This window comes from Cynoglossus semilaevis, chromosome 18, assembly GCF_000523025.1.
Source record: "Cynoglossus semilaevis isolate Cse_v1.0 chromosome 18, Cse_v1.0, whole genome shotgun sequence".
Taxonomy (NCBI): Eukaryota; Metazoa; Chordata; class Actinopteri; order Pleuronectiformes; family Cynoglossidae; genus Cynoglossus; species Cynoglossus semilaevis.
The window spans coordinates 5,880,075-5,901,068 of NC_024324.1; the positions used below are offsets into that span (position 1 = coordinate 5,880,075).

A 20,994-nucleotide genomic window follows, 5' to 3' on the forward strand; every position below is an offset into this window, starting at 1 on the left:
GCTCTGCATGCAGGCCCTCTATGTGTTTTTTTGCCTGTGTGTGTGTGTGTGTCTGTGTGTGTGACAAATGCAGATAGTTCTACAGATGGCCCATAAAAGCAGCAGCTTGTAATGAAGCAACTGAGGCTAAAATCATGGTTATGGTAAACCAGGGAGAGACGTAGATGGGGGAAGAAAAAAGACAGATCGAAAGATAGATAAAGGGAGAATGGAGAAAAAGAAAGAAGTCAGGCTAAAAGAGAATAAATAAGAAAGGGCAGCCAGCAATAAAGCATGAAAATGAGTGTGCTCTAGCCAGTGGCTACCGAATACGCTGGTGTAATGAAAACTATGTGATGCTCACAATAAACTAGGCAAAGAAAGGATGGAGGGGAGAATAAAGGAATGCACACAGTGGCTGATAAGGTGGTTAGATGGTACAGGAGACAAGGAGAGGGAGCTGGCATTTCATCAATGTTTTTAGATGAAGAGAAGGGAGTGGAGGAGTTGAAGGAGCAGGATGGGTGGAGTGTAACAGACTGAAACGTAGAAGAGAGGGAGGCGTTGGTTGCAAAATGGCGAGTTTGAGATGCTAAGATTAAAGGGGAAGAGCTGACGAAGCCTAGATGAAGACAGGTGGATTAATATGGATATGGAAAAGATCGGTACAGTCAAACTAAAACGGAAGAACAAGTCATATGCCAATCACAGGTGGAGTTGTACTGCATGGTGTGTTGTGTAGTGTTAGGAAGCCCAATGTTCTTATAGGTTAGATATTCAGCTTTTTGAAAACCTACATCACAGAACCTTAATTAACCAAAAGTTTGAAAAATAACTACTTTGTGTTGGTTAAAGTTTCAGCCCGATTTTCAGATGAGATCATCTCTAAATATGAGGAGCCATCAGTCTGTGCACTGATCTCTCCTTTCATCCATCTGCCTCACGCTGCGCTTTCATTATTATGATTAATATCTCCTTTTCTCACACAGAATAAATGAAAGGTCTGAGTGTTCACTGTGGGAGTGGCACTACAGAAGGGTCTAGTCCTTAAATAAAATCTATTGATTAAGGTTTAGAGAGGAAAAGTAAGAAAAAAGTCACCTTTTGAGCTGCTCTCCTGAAACATGCCTTGATTTGAATATACATCCTTGAAAAAGGTCCACTTTTGTAGTCGTTATCATTGACTTTGTGAAGAAAGCTGCATCAATCCTCTTTGCCCTTTTAGTGTTTTATTTAGAAAGTGTTGCCACCTTGGCATTTCAGATGTCATGTTAGGGCAAGGGTTAGTGGTCTTACAAATCTAACAGCATTTTATGCAAAAAGATTTCTGGTAATATTTTCATTTTTTCACAATATTATTAGTTGAAGAGCACATGGCACAAATTAATAATCTATAATATTTTATCCTCCTTTTAATTAAGACCAGACCTGGTATTGTGAGGTCATTTCAGTCTACTTTGGTGGCCTTTGCAATTGTTTCTTGTTTTACAAAAAAAAGAAAAAAAGTCATTTACTGGCTGTTATACCGTCTGTCTTCATAGGTTTGGAACAACCTTTGTGTATTTCAGGCTACGACACTGTAAAATATGGGACCAATTTAAACAAAATGGGTCATAGGACCCAACCCAAGTGTACGGAAAAGCGCTGCGTATCAGCAGAGAGTTTCATCAGGTGCAAAACAAATTGGGTTGTGACCCAAAAAACTCAAGTGAAGACTAGATCCAAAGGCCTGATCATTTGGGAACAACTGACCTAGAGACCCCTCGACATCTGTACCTTTTTTAGTTTAGTAAAAAAGTTTTAAGAACAACAACTACATCGTGTGTGTGTGTGTGTGTGTGTGTGGTTGCAAGTGTTATTGGGGACATTAAATGTATCTGTGATGAGACAATGAGCTACAAGCATCCTGACAGTGACTGGGGGCCACACTGTCTGGTGAAATCGATAGGCCAACAGGTCACAACACCGGGCCATGCTGACATGTGGGCAGAATACCGGCACGGGGGGGAAGGGGTTAAAACGGTGATGGATGACCCTAGTGCTGTGTCCAAGTACATTTATACACAGTGAGGTTCCACTGTGCCATTCCTCTAAATGTGTGCCTGTGTGGAGATAGGGAGGAGGGGGATATAGGGGAAGTTATATAGGGGTCTTCAAGGGGAAGGCTTACACTTTGGTATGTGTGGCCTGTACTCTGCAAACACCAGTATTGAATGAATACTCTCTAGAAAACCTGAATACTGAAGTTTGTCAGTCAATTTAATTACAAACTATTATTCCTGTGTTTTTTGATGTTTTGTTTTATTTTGTAATTTTGCAAAGGAAAATCACTGGGTCACATATTTGTTTCTTACATGAAGCTAAATCTGCCTTGGTTTATGTAATTGTAATGGCTTATCAGTGGAAGCTTAGTGGAGCACCACACAACAAAAACGGATGCTTCCAATAAAATATGTAGCGAGTTTATTCACAGTAGATCTGCATATTCATTCACAACGTCAGCAGCAGCAGCAGCAAGGTCACGCACAACGTCAGCAGCAGCAGCAGCAGCAAGGTCACAGTGATAATAATGGGGTGTACAGAGAAGAGGGCGTGTATTTTAAAAAGGACACGACTACACAACAATGACTGTTTTGATGTATCAACCTTGAAGACTAAACCGGGATCACCTACAGGGCTGGAGTTGTACTTTAGAATTGAGTGGGTTTGCTCAGCATTAGCATTTCAGACATTAGGTTTTAATCATACAGTAAAATACAAAAAAAGGTCATTTAAATATGAATGTGTGATTTAAACAGTAATGATTCAATAAAATAGCTCATTAACACCTATGTTCATGTTCATAAAATTTTAATGTTTTCACCTGCTGAGGACTTAGAAGTTTTACTACACGTCCCTGACATGGAGGGACATCGCTGGGACATCAGTGATACCTGCTGCTGTAAAACTGCCCTCTCTCTCCAACCCCATTCATCATCGGTCTAGTCGTCATGTCGGACATCATCCGCCTCCGCTCTTGTTTACCCCTCTTTTCAGTCTGTGTCTCTCTGCGCCCCTCTTCCTCACCTCCTGTCCCTCCAACTAGAGGTGCACTGATGGATAAAACAACATTTTGTGCTGTAGAACACTTTTTATTATTGTTAACGCTGTCAATTTAAGTCCATTTGTAAAATCATCATCAAAAATTGGTATCAGCAAAACACACTTACCAACAAAAAAAAAATTTGCACTCGGTGCAGCTCTACCTCTGACCCCTCTCTGTTCTAACAGTTTCATAGTTGTATCAATCAAGTTCCAACAATAAGACCGCGGTCGGTCCCTGCTCAGCCATCTACTTCCTGCTTTATGTCTCGTAATACCTCCTAGCCTGTCTCTCTTCCATTCCCTCTTTGTCATTTACTGAACAACAATACCTCACTGCATTGTTTAAGACCATGGAATGATGTTTTGCTGACAGCTGAAGGAGAAATTGATGCAACATCTAACTCACTTCTGATTTTCTGCCTGTAGAACTCCAGAGTTCATCCTGTGGAAATCCTGGGGTCCCACCCAAAGCTGTACTAAGCAGCAGTGGTCGGTTCGGCGTTGGAGATCGCGTCCGGTACAGCTGTGTTCCCGGTTATGTCCTGGACGGCCACGCAACGCTTACCTGCATCACAAACGCTGGAAACACTGCAGTCTGGGACTTCCCTGCTCCAATTTGTCGAGGTACAGTTAATTATGATAATAATGCATGTTAAAGTGTATTATGTTGTATAGACTACATATAAGAACTGGACAGAAATGTATCTGGTTCCAGAATTTGACCATAACTCAACTATGCTTGAGTAACTTCAAACATATCTGATGGATTAAGATATCCATTTGAGATGTCCATTTCTAATATACAGTCTGTGCTCTGACTTGAAGTGAAAGGTTTTCTTTTTTAAAGATACATATAAAATTAAATTTAACATGATTAAATTTTAGGGGACAATTTTCTTAATCGCTGATGCAATTTAAAACAGCAGAATTGAACAAATTTGGTTAAAAAATGTTAATTACATTACAAGAAAACGTTTCACAAAATGGTGTTTATATGTCGGTAAGAAAGAAAGAAAGAAAGACAGACAGACAGACATACAGTGTATGGACAGACTGTGTGTGTCTGTGTGTTTGCTTGTCTGTGTATGAGTTTGAGAAAAAAAGAGAGTGAAAGAATGAGAGAAAGAAACTGATTGGTTTAAGGACTCCTAGCCCACATACTAAGATCCTAGCATCAGTGTATAACCAACTTAGTTGAATTAGCTTTTTTTTCTTGATTGAGCTCATTTTATGACACCATCCAGTTGCTTCCGTTTGCAGGGAGCATGCATTTATTTTGCTTCAAAAAATCTATTGTTTCTCATCCATGTCGACTTTACACTCGTGCCGAAACGCATGGTGAAACAATTTCAATTCTCTAACCATCATTAACAGAAGAGGAATTTTCATCGGAGGATTTTGCTCTTTTTCGTCAAAGCACATTAATCGATAACTCTTCTCACCTCTCTGTATGTCATTTCAATGAGTCACGTAACTGGAAGTGACATCTGTGACCCGAGCCTTCTCAGGCAGATAGTGATTTAGTCGAGGGGATTGAACTTCACTGCTCCATCTGAAAGCCTTCCAGTCCCAGATCTGATAAGACACACACAGAGTCACTCATCCAGAAGGGCAACATCCGTACACACGGAGGAACGAAGGCACCTACACTTCACAAAGCAATACAATCACCACCGGTCTCTGCAGCTTGAGTGGGCAGATCCACAGTATTGAACTAGAGAGTACTATGACTTCATGGTATATGCACCCCTCCGTGATGCAGGTGTAGGTTATAAACTGAAGCAGGGAAAGATGGCAGTTAATTGTTGACAATTACTGCAAATGACACAGCTGTACAATAAGTCAACATAGCATTAACTGCTGGGAAAGTAGAAGTAGAAGCTGGAGACAATTGTCAGCAGCAATGGATTCTGGGACTCTGTCAGCAGGGTGCAGAGGGACCCACTGGAGATACTGGCATAAAAAGCACTGATAAACACATGTATTTAGTGGTAATTGGTCTGGAATTAATTTTCTTTAAAAAAAATACTGATCGTATAGTGAACAAAAACAAAACATGGTTCATATGAGTTGGAGTTTATCACAGCTGCATGGCAGGGACATCAGCCTTATTTGACATTATGTGCTGGGAAGCAGAACACCGTGATTTACCTCTTCTACAAAAGTTATTCACCAGCTCATTGGATTTAGGGTTTGTTTATTTTAAACTTTAATGTTGTCAAGGCTGTTTTTTTTTGTACCACCAGCACTCAACATCACACAGTTTTTATACTAGCAATACATCCAGTAGACCTCTGCTATAGGCTGTGAATAGTTTTCAGCGCTGGAAAAGGAAGGACAGAGTTAAACTGTATTTAAATTATTTTTATATAAATCCTAGAAGCAACTGAATAGATTTAAATAAATTATAAAATTCAACATTTTACTTAAAGCACTTTTATTCAGCGTAGCGTTATTACTGAAGGACAGTTGTTTGTTTGCTGTTAGAACTAAGACAACTACAGTACAATAGGATAAATGCACCATGTTATCCAGTTTTAATGCAATCATGTTGCACACATTTTATGTATAGAATAGAATAGTCATTATCGTCATTTTGAAATCAATCAGCAGTTAAAAGATCATTCTGAGACATTCACACATGTCCTAGTTTTATATCATGTATCTTCAATCGTTGCTATTTCTGACGTCTGACATCAATTGCAGATGAAACACATATGTTGAAGTTCATTTATTATTACACGGCCCATCAGTCGTGGGTCTGAAATCTTTCATAATGCTAACTTAGTTAACCCTGCATTTCTTTTTATGTAACCCAATTAAACCCACTACAAAATATGCAACGATGTGCAATTGTTGCGCAACCCTCTTTGTGCAGTGAACTTTAGTATGTGTCTATGAGGGTGGGTGGTGGTGGTGGTTGTGTGGGGGGGTTAGCTGTCGGAAATGGTGGGATGTCAGAATGAAGAATTAGCAATGTCTGTGTCAGGCTGGCAGGGTGGCTAAGAGGTGCTAGGCTGCTGATGTGTTTGAGCTGACGCACATTAGGCAAAAAAAGTATTGCCTGTAATTGAGGAGTGGATGAGTGCACCTAGAGGCATTCACGCTGGATGTAATAGCTTTTATATCAATTATTCAGCCATGCAATCAAATGAGTGCTTTTAGCAATACTAACATATCAGTCACCCCTCATGTGTCTGTGTGTCCATCTGACTCCGTCTTTGTCTGGTGTCCATCTAATTGTCTGGGTGGATCTGGCTGTCCAGCCAATCAACTATTCCGTATCAACACTTTATTTACCGTTCTGTGAAGCTAATGACTCGCGCGACACGATTTCTATTTAAATTACTACCTAACTCAGTCATTAATTTAATGAACTTCCACCTTGATAGCTACGAGTCCAATAATTTAGCTAAACAATTATCAAATTCACCATTACTTTTGCTGTGTTGCTATCTTTAAATGTAGCAATTTAGCAATTTCTCTCTATTAAACAATTTATCTAACCAGCATCTTACCATGAATATGTTGACGTTAAAATACCCAGTGTTGTGCTCATAATTGTTAGCCTTCTGGCTAGTGTTCAAAGATAACATGCTATCTGTTTAGCTTGGCCTTTTGTCCCGTTATGTTGCTTTCCATAACTAGCTATTTCTCATTCTGCTTTGTAACGATCAAAATGTCTATGTCTTTATGACTGTATGAGGATATGATTATATAATGGTAAAAAAGAACATATTGCTGGGCTACATGTTGCTGTCACTAATGCTAACTACATTAGATACAGTGATATAATGTGGAGCATATACTGTCCATGCAGTGTGAGCTTGATGTTTGTGAAGGTGTCTCCTTTACTGCAGAATTATTTATAAGACTAAAATATCCTTCAGCGTTTAAGACACGGCTGAATATTCAGCCAAAGATGCTCAGACACATCAGCACAAGAGAAGATTTCGTCATTATTTCACGGCAAATGCTTGAATAATGAGGAGTCTGGGTGTATGGGTGCAGGAGTGCGTGGGCTGATGATGGCCTGAGTGAAAAAGAGCAAGACTAACACAAACAGAGACAGAGATTGTGTGAATATAATGACCACATGGACGTGTGGAATTGAGAAAGTTGCCAAAAAGAAAGGACACAGATGTGGAGAAAGACAGTGGGAGAGACCTGTAAGAAAAAAAAAGAGCAGTAGTTGGTCTTGAGATGAACCTAAAGCTGACATAAAGGCTGTTGGTGCAACTACAGAAGTAATAATGTACTTCGAGAAAAGTCAGAAATGGACTGGCTCAGGAACGGAAATGAGTGTTCTGTTTGTTTGTTTGTTGCTGCTGCTCACATGCTGTACAACTTAATGTGTATTTGTATATTAGTTTAACCCACTGATCAAATTTCCTGCAGCTATGTGTAGGCAACATTAGATTTATTTTCTTGTGAGCATTAACTCTGCAGTTCCACTCCAGTCTAAGCACAGACATGCAGAGACAGATTCGAGCCTCATCCGGTGACCTTACATAACCAGTGTGGCGTCAGATGTGGCTGTAATACTCTAAAGTTAGCGTATAATTCAGGCGGCGTATGGAACGTAGGTTGATGAAAGCAAAACTAACAAGCGCTGCAGCTGCACTGACCTAACTGGAGCACCTCCCACACTGTGAGAACCACATCATACTGATGAGACCTGTGGCCCTTTGAATAGAACAGTTTCTGATATGAGTTTCTCATAAATGTCTAATCTGACAGTCAAGATGGACCTGTCTTGTTTCGAAAATGCCTTTAAGTAGCGATAAAATGTTAAATAAATAAAGTCTACTTTCTGTTAAGTTTAGAAAGGACGTGAGAAGATGGTCTGGAAGGTTAAGATGTGTGTATATTCTTCAGAATTATTCTTATAGTTTAAAGCATTTTATCCTTATGTGCTTTTGTAAGGACGGGGGCAAAGTGCAAACTTTGAAGTTGGTTACTTTTATTAAATATATACTGGCAACGTTGACGTAAAACCTGATGCAAAAACCAAGCTCCTTTTACCACCACACGATTTATTGGAAGTGTAGTAAACTGAACCAACCAAAACAAATGAGAAAAGGCTCAGTCACACCCTTGAATCTAAAAGGTGCGTGGATCGTATGCAACAAACTCTGTCTCTGATTGGCTCGGTGCTGAGAGAGTTCAGAGAATTTCTGTTTCAAAAACCCTTTTGAGTGGAAAATTTTTGTTTGGTTTCAGTTTGTGTCGATTTATTTAATGCGTGAAAAAGTGTTTGGTGGAGAATGACTCTAGTTTTTAACATGGCGTGCGTTCACATATTTTTGTGCGTTATGTCAAACTGTACGAACTCTTCCATTTAAGCCTTGACAGATTACAGTGTTTATGCAAATATATTTCTTTTTAAACTCACCAACACACTCAACCACCCACACACACACACTTATAAAGTCTAAGTTGGTGTGCAGGAGATTTGTGCTTAATTTTTTTGTGCTCTCTGTTACACGCTCAGACTGAACGCAGGTGTTCAATACCATTTTTTGCCAGCCCATGTCCATGTGTCCCCTGAGGACAGTCATTTGGCTTCATTCACTAATATGTGACCAGAATTCTTTAGCACAGAATAATCAGTGATTTTTTTTTTTTTTTTCACGGCAAATGTGCCCTGTGTTTACCTCCAGCTCCACCACAGAACAGACACAACAATGTTAATAAAATAAAATAAATTTATCACTTACAACAGATAAAGTCTGGACTGAAAGAAAGTTGCACTTTTGCACCGTAAAAAAAAAAAAAAAAAACAACAATGTTAATAAAATAAAATAAATAACCTGCACTTACAGCAAGTAAAGTCTGGATTGAAAGAAAGTTGCACTTTTGCACCGTTTAAAAAAAAAAAAAAAAAAGCTATTTAGTGACGAAAGGTTCAACAGAAAAGTAAAGTGTGTGGAAGTTAAGTCAATAGACACATTTCACAGATAAAAGAAAAAGAAAAGGACACTGCAAAGGGACAGTTTTGGGTGAGGAAAGTGGTTCATCCTGCATCAGTATTTGGCTTAAAATAAATACTAACAAATCGATGTATACATCGCATTGTGTGGTAGTAAAGCCTGCAGTTTATATTAAATAAAACTTTCATGATAATAACATTAACACAATTTAAACAGATACTTTACTCTGTCGAAGAAAATGTACTCCACTCGGTGTAGAATAACTACAGGTATTTGTAGTATTTTATTTTATCCACATACTCATTTAATTTTCCCCTAAGACTGCTGTCTGCACTCTAACGACTCTTATGATTAACAAACCAGAGAGAGACATTGTTTATGACATTTATGACAGCAGAACCCCCACACTCCTCCTCCTCCTCCTCTTCCTCCTCCTCGTCCTCCTCCTCTCGCTCTCTGTCCCGTTCGCTTTCACACAGTTATAGTCCCACCTTTTTCTCGGGTTTTTTCGTGCTCTCATTATTATCTTTCTAATGGTTCCCTGTGGATGTAAAGCTCTGCTGATCCAAGCATCTGGAGACACACACACACACACACACACACTCAGCTCACAGTATACAGTGTATGCTCAGGTAGACTGTGAAGTAATGCAGGGCCATATGTTCTCACTGCTGCAAAAGAACGACACATTCAATATTGCAAAAGGCTGCCCTGCCTCTACAAACACACACACACACACACACACACACACACCACTCAAAACACTAACCCAGACAAAACGGAAGACACTCCAGATCTGTTTTGGTAACACTTTAATCCCTCTCTGACAGTCAGAAGAGGTTCTTACTCTGTTTGTCCTCGAACCATGAACCCAATGCAGTAGGAGGAAAATACATTTGGACGTACTCACTGAATAATCTGCCCCGAACTAAGGAGTGGGAGGGTTTTTGTCAGAAGTCTTTAAATGTAAAATGTTATTTTAAATATAATCATCCACCTGGGCGTTGGTAAATCTTGTTAAGTTTTGACTAATATAAGCTAGGACATGCAAATGTTTCCATTTTCTTTCAGTTTCCCAGTCTTATTTTTGAATGACCTCTGACCTCATAGACACACTGTAAGTTGTCTTATTTTTGAATGACCTCTGACCTCTGACCTCGTAGACGTATTCTAGCAGAGGTGAAGGGCTGGGAGGTCGTACTGTACACATTCACAGGTTTCCAAAAATAGCCTCCACACACACAGAGAGATTTCACCTGGATTGTATTTGTTGTCTGTCATTAAAAATAGTATTTTATAGTTGACAATTAGTTTTAGATGCTGTGGCACAAAGACAACAATCTGTGTCTCCACAGACGAAGCCTTTTATGGATGTGCTGTTTCTAGTCAGATAATTGAGGAATGTTACTGACATGACCTTCATTGTCTTTTTCTTTTTTTTGTTCCTGAAATAATGTTCAATCTTTAAATAGAACATTATTTGTGGATTTTTTTATTCCGTTACACTGAAGGAGGGGCTTTAGATTTATTGCTCTTTTGCCTAAAATCCCAACAGAAACAAAGTTAAGCCTTAATTACGACATTTGTTTGACGCATAATGTAATTGCAGAATTGTTGAATAACGTTGAAAACACATTGTCGGCAGTAAAGCAACTCCTTCCTCACCTCTCTGTCTCACTTCCTCTCCCTCAGATCAATGTACCAGTCTTGTAGTGACACTTGAAGCACTCTTATCTCTTCCCTGCAGACCTGCTGAATTTCTGCTACCTCGCTTCTCTCCTCCCTCCAGCTCTCTCCCTTTTTCCTCCCTTTCCTCTCCTTTTCTCTTTTCCTTTACCCTCTCTTTTTAAACTGTGGTTAACGGTGTCAGGATGTTTTTTTTTTTTCAGGAGGTCACTGAGAAAAACCTAACACTGCCAACATTTTAAAAAATCAGCGTGCTGCGACGTCACCTTTGCCCTTTCTCTGCTCTGTTTCTTTCTTTTCTTTTCTTTTTTTACTTAACTACATTCTATTTCACATGTCTTGCACAACCAACCATATGGACTCCCTGTCTCTGTAACCTTTATTTCCTCTCTTGTTCATATTCCTTGTCGTTCCTCACGTGTCATTTGACTTCTTGTGATCTCACAGCCTGATCTTTTACTGTGACAATATGTCAACAAGGCTCAGGGCGTTTACATCACGAGTGTATATTATATTTACAAAAATACCAAAGTTGACTTAGGCTCCTCATTCGATCGTGGCTTTTATTTTCCCTTGGTGACAAACTCTCGGCCATAACCACCAGCCGTCGTGACTCGACTAAAACGTTGTCTTTATATAGACACCATCTTTCTTCCGTCTGTACTCGTTAGATATTTGACTACTTTGAAAAGCTTTCCCAGGATACTTAGTCAGACATAAATGCTCGGGCTGATTATGTGCTGCTGCAGCACAAATTGACACCAGACAATTCCTGTAAGAGCCATAAATGAAGTGTGTTAATACATGGTTATAATGTCTCCATAAATGTGCAATGACAGGCCTAAGGTAAGCAGCATCATTTATGGTTATCTGTTTAACTCTGAAGCACCGGGGAAGCTTTTCAATGAACATCATCGTCAATGAACACAATTTAATATGTTGTACAGCTGCATTAAAAATGACTCTACCCTCTTAGAACAATACTGTGCAGCCACTAGTGGCCGAACGAGAGAGCTGATTGTCAGGGACACAATCGTTGAAACAATCGGTAATTAAATGATTTGGACTTGCTTTATTATTCTTAGTCAATAACAATATAATAAAAAATATTCTACATCTAGTCGACTGTGTCAGACTGTTCTGGAACACTAGTGCATGTAGCCACCGTACTTACTGATGAGGACAATGGGCTTAGCTTTCTATTTGGATTAAAAACAAACCAAATATAAATTTCTTTTTGGTACATTTTTGTACATAATCAATTAACTTTGACTAGTGGTAGACCTTTATGTAGACCTCAGTTAATATGAGAAAAAAAAATCCTACACATCACATATTTCACAGCTGACAGCTACTCTGGTAAAGTTTGAAGATGCTTAGATTTGATGCATTTATCTATCTATTTGACAAAACATTGTTTCAGTTTTTTTGCGTTTCACTCAGGTCCACTCTCTGATTCTAACCTTACATTTATTGCTCCAAATGGTAATCCAGATACAGACTGGGGTGTAATAACTCTGCCCTGGGATCCTGGTGTAAGCTAAGAGATCGCTAAGCTCAACAGGGATCACACTGCTGGAACGCCCCGTTACAGGAGCAGGAGTGAGAAAGATAAACCGGCCTCTGTGGATAAGGTGCAGGCAGTAAAGAGGGATCAGTTTGACACCAGCGTAGCAGCAGAACATTATGAGAGAAATATTTTGCATATTTAATAAAAAACAATTAACGAGTAATTAAGACATTACCGTCATGTTCAAATACATTAACTGTTATTATTAACAGACATTTAACTTTTGTGGCACATTCTGACACATCTGCGTCCAAATTTGAGACCAGATTTACGTTTTACTATTCACAGATAGGTGTTTTTGCACCCTGACCTCGACTCACCCGTCAAAACAAAAACCTTGTGCAGGGACGTCAACATGGAAAACCATCAATTTTAAATGTCATGACACAGACATACTGAGCCCTCATTTAAAATTCTATAATATTATTTGATCACAAAAGTCTTGAAATATCACAGAGACAACTTGAGCTTCCACAAGGACATGTCAGAAACCAGGGACAATAAAGGGGCAACTAAAAAAGTTGACTTCTGTTTTTTCTTTGTTTGTTTCTTTGTTTTTTTAAATGACACACTAGAAGTGAGTTTACTTTAGGTGTCTTGGTGTAACCTGCAGCTTTTCTGCATTGTGAAGCCATCACATCTCCACACCTGTTTCATGGTCCCTCCAGTCTGTTTAACTGGGCCAGTGTTCGTCACACTTTAAAGTCACTTTTAGAGTCTCATTGATTTTTATTACTGTGACATATCTGCTGGAATGAAAGGCATCTATTTTTCTCCACAGATTTTGGAGAATTGACTCAGTCAGTGTCGAGCAGCGTGCTATTAAGCTGTTGTAGGTTTTTTTTTTTTTTTTGTCTAAAAAGAGAGAAAATGTTTATCCGGTTGAATTTTGGAGGTTTCTTTTTTTCCAATCCTTGATTGGTTCGTGGCACAGATTTTGGCAGCACAGAATGAGGTTTGTCAGCCAGCAGAAGGCTGGTGTCAGGTGTGTTTTAGCAAACCGCAGTGTGATTGGTTTGAAAAATGTGTTTACCACCATGGCTTCTTTCCCTTGTTAGTCTGCTGACACTGCAGCGCAAACACACACAGGCACGATTAAATGCATGCCACCAAAAAATCCAGATCCTTACACATGCAAGGATACACAGCCTGGGCATAGGGCTCTCTCTCTCTCTCTCTATCTCTCACACACACACACACTAAGAATTGCTGCAGTGGTGTTGTCAGCAGGGGCTCATTTAGCTACTAAACGATTTTTTGTGAGTGTGTGGTGTTAGGGTGCGTGGATAGCCCCTTTTGTGGGGACATTTTGGGTGAAAACGAATCAAACTTGTGTTGTGGTAACACTTGTTGATCCTTGTAGGGACGTCTGCCATCACTTGTTGATCCTTGTAGGGACGTCTGCCGCCCCCCCGCTGAGAGGGGGTTTTAAAGTTACAGATGAGTTCAGTAGAAGAAACAGCTTCACTCATGATAGTGTTGACATTTCAGTTCAGATGTAGCTGTAGATGTAGTCACTGACTTCAGATCAAAAAGTTAACATCATTCATGCAGTGAGAAGACATATACTATAGACAATTATTTCAAATCACTGACTTTTTTTTTACATTAGAAACACTAACAGGACAGAATGATATATAATGATATATATATTGTGCTAAATATGTTACCGCAGCTGGTCACGATCCACTTGACCATAGTTGTGTTTGGTCACATCCCTGATCTGCTCTTTCGCTGCTGCTATCACAGTCACACATGGCTGTTGTTATTCCAACACCTCTCGCACACATCATCAGCCTCCTAACGTATGTCATCTGTACTCGATTCTACACCAGCTGTTTGTGCAGATGTGGGAAGAAAATGTACAATTTGTCGTGCGTTATATATGTGAATGTTTGAACAGAGGTGATAATGAAATGAACTGATAAATATAACTTAGTTTTGGAGGATGAAATTTTGAGGGTGTAATTTGTGCTCACAATAGAAATAAATACAAATCAACTTCAGAAAAAAAAACAACACAAATTTACCAGGATTTGGGTTTTAAACATTTTCTTCTTCATTGTTTAAAAGTTTTACGTCTTTGTCAATTGTATTTTTCTAAAATTTAGTAATTCTGCACTCATTCCAAGTTCTCTTCTTGACATTTCATGGCAGGGACAAGTATGAAGATGCAGAATAACATCACATTCACACAAAGTATTGAGACTCTTTCGGTGAGTCTAATTAAGACTCATTCACAACCTGCACCACTTTATACTGTCTGAGAAACAGCCACAAACACACACACAGAGAGAGAGAGAGAGAGAGACCATGGAAACACCAGGGTCTGAGTCAGCACCCCTTGCAGCCCACCTTGATGTAGTATAAATATCCACTCGACTGTATAGAACACCAGTTCCAAAAAAAAAATTGCTAGACGTCCTAGAAATATATTCCAATTAGGAGAATGATGTCAGCTCCAGAATACTAAATTGGTCAGTGACCTAGACAGATTTTACCACTGTTCCTGTACTTGACTGGTGAAAATCTTATACTACTGACTGATTACATCCTCATTTCCACCAAAGAAAGGCGAGCATAAAAAATTGGGACAAGGACGAAGTGTTAGTGAAGACCATAAAAACTCTTATCATAAAATGAGCCTCCAAAAGGGGGAAATTTTTGGGGACGTGAGTGGGAGAGAGTGAGGTAAAGACTAAATGAGGCGATGCCTCTTTGAAACAAATCAACAGCTAATGTAATTCTTCATGATTACAGCCGTGAGATAATAGTAAAATCTGAAAAAAATAACAAAACACTTTGTGATCTTTGTGGAACGCCTCACCATGTTGAGGATGAAACTCTATATCAACAGTCTAGATGTTTTGAAACTCTCCATATATGCTGTACAGTAGCTGGCTGCAGAACTTGTCTGCCTTTGCTTTGAGATCATCTGTCCGTGGCCCCCTGGTGGTGGAGTGCCGAAATGCACTGAGTCATGGTTGACACGCAGAAGTTCATGTGACTGTGTCCAGGTTCTCCCACAGGACAGCATAGATTGACATCTAGTGATGATTTAAGGGAAACACTGATTGAACAAGTGGGGAAATAGGAACATGAAGAAATATGGTAACACACGTGAAGTTCTCTGTTTTTTTTAGTGTTTTAACCAAAGGGCTGACGATGACAACTACCTGTAGAGAAATGATGGATGGAAAAACAGTTCGAGGAAAAGGGGAAAGGATGTGTTATAAACAGTGCACGTCCTGCGATGGAGATAAAAGAGCCACCACTGTGGAATTATAGAATTTTAAGTACTTTCCACCTGTAGTGCTGAATTTTAAACACTTTCATCTGAGGAGTTACCCAAAAGTTATACTTATTTTACAATAAAAGTCCAACATCCGACGCCCTGGCTCTCGAAAGACAAAAGATTTTTTGGAATATAATTTCCACAAAAAAAAGTTACAAGCAACTCTGCAGGCAGTGACGTTGGAAAAAATAGTGAAATAACTTTTTTACTCGGGGGCTAGCTTTAATATAAGCCTCACATTTAGATACCAACTTTTTGCATTAGTGGCAACATTGATTTGATCAGTAAATAGCAAATGTTGTTGTTTTTTTACTCAGTGTTCTAAAGCAGTGGTTTTTCCATTTAAAAATAAAATGAGAATCACATTTAGTATTATATTATAGAAACAACAACACTATTTTTATAATATCCCTTGTCTGTTTTTATTACTGATGTCTCACTGACATGACATCATCTGATTATTCCAATACATTTATTATTAGACATATACGACCAACCTCTTGGTTCGTAAAACAGACTTCTACAGTGTCGCTGTAAATTTAATCTATCATTTTAAATAATTGTATTATAAAGTGTGACTTTCAGTCCAGCAGACAGAACATTTTCTCTTGCAGTTTGTTTGTATTTACTGTTGAGTTGAACTGCACATACAACTAAAGTGACTTTGATTTGGTTTTGGTTTTTGGTCACAGTAGTTGCTCTTTCTACCTTTAAAATTGGTTGGTTCAGAGTTTATGCTCCCTCCTCAGAGCTTTATTCATTTATTGTTGTTATTCTTTTATACCTTTCACAGTTGAGACAAAATCTCATTTGGAAACTGTTTTGTTGAGTCTACAGTAGCAACCTACAGTTTTAACCTGTAGGTTTCATCCCATGTCTTGTACCAGCCTGGTAGCATCTTTCATGCAGTATTCATGCATTTAAACGTTACATCAAGCCCGTTGTGATTTACATCATGACGAACTACTGCATTCGTATTCAAGCATTCTGAGACGTGAGTTCTTCTTTCGTTTGTGCTGCTCCATGAGATGGCTGTGTTACTGTTCAAGCTGTTTATTATTTTTCCCAAAAACACGGACACACAATGCACCATTTATGCGTGATCCACATGTTCAGTGGCCTCTGGGAAAACTCGGGGCAAACATTTAGTTAAACCAGGCATGTCTACAGTCTACATACCATTCACAATAAACGCATCCATATCCTGTGCAAAGGATACAAAAATAGACGTTTGCATGTGGGCACAGACATGCTTTGTTTCTCAGGATATGTGTGCGCGGTCCACTAACACTGTGACATCTCCATGGTACTGACATACACAATCAGATGCGCACAGGAACACACGCGTACCAGCAATCTCTGCTGATGTGTGCATCTGTAGTCATCGTGCATGGCTGGGTCAGTCACACTGTGGCAGACAATCAGGTTGTGCACCTATGCATGACAGTGAGATATATACCTTTATCACTTATACATACACACAAACATACTCTGAGATGCAAACAAGACACAAACCACAGTCAAACTCACAGCAAACGCTGCTGTTTATGTCAGACAAATTCATGCAGACACACTTGAAAGACCAAGATAATGAAAAGCGGTGAATTGCAGTTATGCAAACAACAACACACTCCGATTGATTTGGCGATGAAAAATTCATTTGGTGTTAAATGATATGATTATATCGGTATGTTGACAGGTGTGTGCAGCAGTATGCCATTTATGGGGATTATACCAACCAACTTCAATCCACGTCCCTCGGGGAGAGCATGTCACACCTCGTCTGTAGCTGTGTGCTGTTCACCAGGGTCAGATGTTTTATTTTATTTTATTTTTTTAAACGCGTTTCTTGTCAGTCTCAGTTGTTTAGTGACCACGACGTTTGTCTCCCACCCAGACAGATCCAGTTGTGTCTCTGGGCAAGAAGCTCAAATCCCAAGTTGCACATCATGCCACAGTCACACGGTGCCAGTTCTAATTAGGAAAAAATGTGGCCAATATCACTGTGCAAATTGGATGCTGTGCCCATCTCTGCAGAAAGAAGCAAGTCAAACGTGAGTCAGTGATGAAGTGCTTCAGATCCAAAAATGATCCTCACATAAAAGTATTATTGAATAGAGTAGACTCTATACACTTCAATTATTTAAAAAAAGAAATGCTAGTGGATTAATGGTCATTATGAAATTTAATGATTCAAATTCAAATTTAGAAGAATTAGAAAATATTATTCCCAAACTGGTCAAACTCAGAGCCTGTCTGTATCTACATTTCTAAAGCAGATCAATCTATACTTAAATTACAGGGGTATTTTACAAATATAAAGCATCTGGATCCATAAGGCAAATGTTTTATTTTATAAAGACAAATGATTAGGGTTAGGGTTAGCTGCATAAATTCAGGTGAAACAACTCGCTAAATCCTTCAGAGACAAATGATAATAATAAAGTGTAAATATTTTTTTTCTAAAATACATTCTGCATTAGGTACTTTAGGATAGTCTTTTAAATCCTTCATCCAAATGCATCCAAATTCTACATATGATAGTGAACACAGATTTTTACCTTCTAGTTTCAGAGTTTTTCAGAGAAAAAAAAATCCCAACTTAAATCTCTTCCGTTGATTTGTATTTCTAAACACAGACCGTGCTCTCGTGAATAAGACATCAAAGACATGTTGCACTTTTCTCAAAGGAGCACTTAGCCTCATGAATAATCCAACCTCACACACTCACACAGGCATGCTAGCCATCAGCAACTGTGCACAGATGCACAAGCCATTTTACACACACAGACAGCCGTACTTCAAAGTGCTTTAAAGGTACTGTACTCTGAAACAATAAACTGTAATTAGCAAAACAGTGCTGGTTCAGGTTGAGGAAGATGATGGAAGGATAGACAGGAAGAATGATCCAGAAAGAAACATCCAAGATGTTTCTTCAGCGGTGTTATGAATGCCACAATAATGTGTTAGAAGGTTGAATGACAAAAATGACAGACAAAAGCAACAGAGTGTTTCTGAGTGACGCAAACTACAGCGATAAAAAAAAACCAAAAAAACTCTTCAGCTCTCCTCCGTCCTTGAATGACATTATTACCACATTTTCCAGCCTTAAAGTTCTCATAAAGCTTAAATCTCTCTATTCCACCTAGAGATACCATCTGAAATTCTTAATTTTATATCGTTCCCTTCATTGATCTCCTTTGCATCAGAATTCAGACCATCAGCATGCGTCCTCCTCTATTTCTGTTGCTCTTTATCTATATTCATATTCCTCTATCTCTGTCCTCATCTCCCCATTGTTCTGGGTAATCCTTTCCGTTGCCGTCTTGATCCATCTCTATCGGATATTCATTTATCTTTCCCTCTCGTTCTCTCCTCTCCATCCCTTCCTCCCCTCACCCTGTGCTTCTGTTTGTCTCCTAATTGCCTCCTCTTTCTTCCAGCCAGTCAGTTCTTCATTAAATCATCTGTCATCATCTCTTTTCACTTTGTCGTCTGTCTCACCCTCTGCTAACATGTCTCTCTCTCACAGCCACCCCCCAACTCTCCCAGACTTTCATGACAGTCTGGATGACAGATTCCGCTTCTCAAACTGTAATCCAATGCACCCATATAGATGGCTTCCTGTTGTGAGGAGTGGGGGGGGGGCAGGGGGGTTATGGTTGACTTGGTAATGTTGTTGAGTGATAGGGATTGGTGAAGTTATGGTTACAATCTAATGTCATTGCAGGCACATGACTACTCTTTTGTGCTTATACTTGCATGCTGCAGTTAGGTTATACGCAGTCGCAAAAGGTGCCACTCTGTAGCATTGATGATGCATCAGAACCCCCCACCCCCACCCCCCCGTTCTGTGATGAACAGTTACATTTTCTTAGTCTCTCTGTGTGGCACAGGTGGAGTGGAGTCATCAGTGATGGTCAAATGGCAACAATAACAGAAGAAATAATGGCACTTGGATGATGTGGCGGTAAATGGTATTTAGTTATTAAGGGTTGTGTTTCCGCTGTAACAGAAATAATCATGCCATCCATCTATCACTTTATCACTAGCCTCTGACTTTATGTTACCCTTCTGCTCAACCACCATTAACATCCTGTGTCCTAATTGGTCTAAATTTTGGGCAGTTAGTTGACTGGCAGACAGCATCTGTTTTCTGATTTTTGGACAGATGGTAAGAGGACCTGAATGTCACCATGTTTACAGCCAGTGTGGACATAAATACGAGCGAGTATTTTTGTGCCTTTGTGCGCTTTAAATACTTTTTCTCTCAATAACAAAGTCACACCTTTGTTGAAGTACACATTCATTCCTAAACTTTTTTTTTTTTTTTTTTGCTTTGAGAAAGATATAAGAAAATATCATTCTTATACGATTTGAAGGCTTAATGTGACAAAAGGGAGAGAGTTATAAAAATATAACTGTTGCCTCTGTGGTAAAGTGGTTTCTTGTCATGACAATATATTGCATCAGCGACCAGTGATCATAAATTAACACATACCACAGAAATCATCTGAGCCACAGCTTCTGAGATACCAACATAAAACAGCTGTACGTTCAGAGCTTCACAGAGGTTGTGAGTACGACAGCAGTGACAGCAGCACAATGGGATTAAACCTCAACCTGCTCCTGTCCAGATGGGTTTACATTTGGCCAAAGAAAGCGTGAATTTAGCCCACATTTCTGCTGCTTAGGTCCAACAGCAGCCAAGGACTAGGAGGCTGTTTAAAGAACCAGATGGTGCGAACACCGTTCTCTTGGTGCATAATTTTCCATATCCAGCACCAACAGCTTGGTGCATAATTTTCCATATCCAGCACTAAATCAACTCAAAATGAATCCAATGAACAACTAGAAACAGTCAAACACTGTTATGGGAGGCTCTTATTTTAGAATCCAGGCTGACCTTGAACCAAACTTACAGGCAGATTGAATCCAGTGTTGATCACCATGTCTGTCATGACAGTCACGCCCGACCACTGAGTGGCAGCGGTGTTAAAATGGCGGCGGACACCTTTGGCAACATGTTTGCTCATTAGTGTTGCTGCAATCATGGGCAATAAATTACTTCAGAAATTCACCTGTTTAATGAGCACTTAAAAAATGCCTGTTCAACAGTTGTGTCTGCAGCCTCTGGGTGGAATGTTAATGCCACCACAGTGTGTCGGTGAAGCTCAAAGCAAATTGCTTAAAAAAATAAGTCGAAACCCGGGCTACCATATGTTTGGCAACTCTTGTGAAATGGTGAACAGGCACAACGTCTGTTGCCAAAGACAAATGGGCGCCCACCTCTTCTCCACCAGTGGCACCAGCTGGCAGTCAATCACGTCAGCAGCAGGAGACAGACAACAAGAACGGGGACTGACTCCAGACTGACTTCATCACTTCCTCCACTTATATCTGAAATACATTTTCAAAAGTTACAAACCTCACTCCTTGAAAAGTGT

The 20,994-nt window shown here is 39.4% G+C and overlaps 1 protein-coding gene across 1 annotated transcript in view; it reads left to right on the top strand.

The window, feature by feature from the left end:
- Positions 1 to 20,994, top strand: part of csmd3b (CUB and Sushi multiple domains 3b) — a 232,649-nt gene that overhangs the window by 78,526 nt on the left and 133,129 nt on the right. The window contains 1 exon segment of the mRNA XM_025064901.1: positions 3,490 to 3,687. Coding sequence (XP_024920669.1) covers positions 3,490 to 3,687 — 198 coding nt within the window.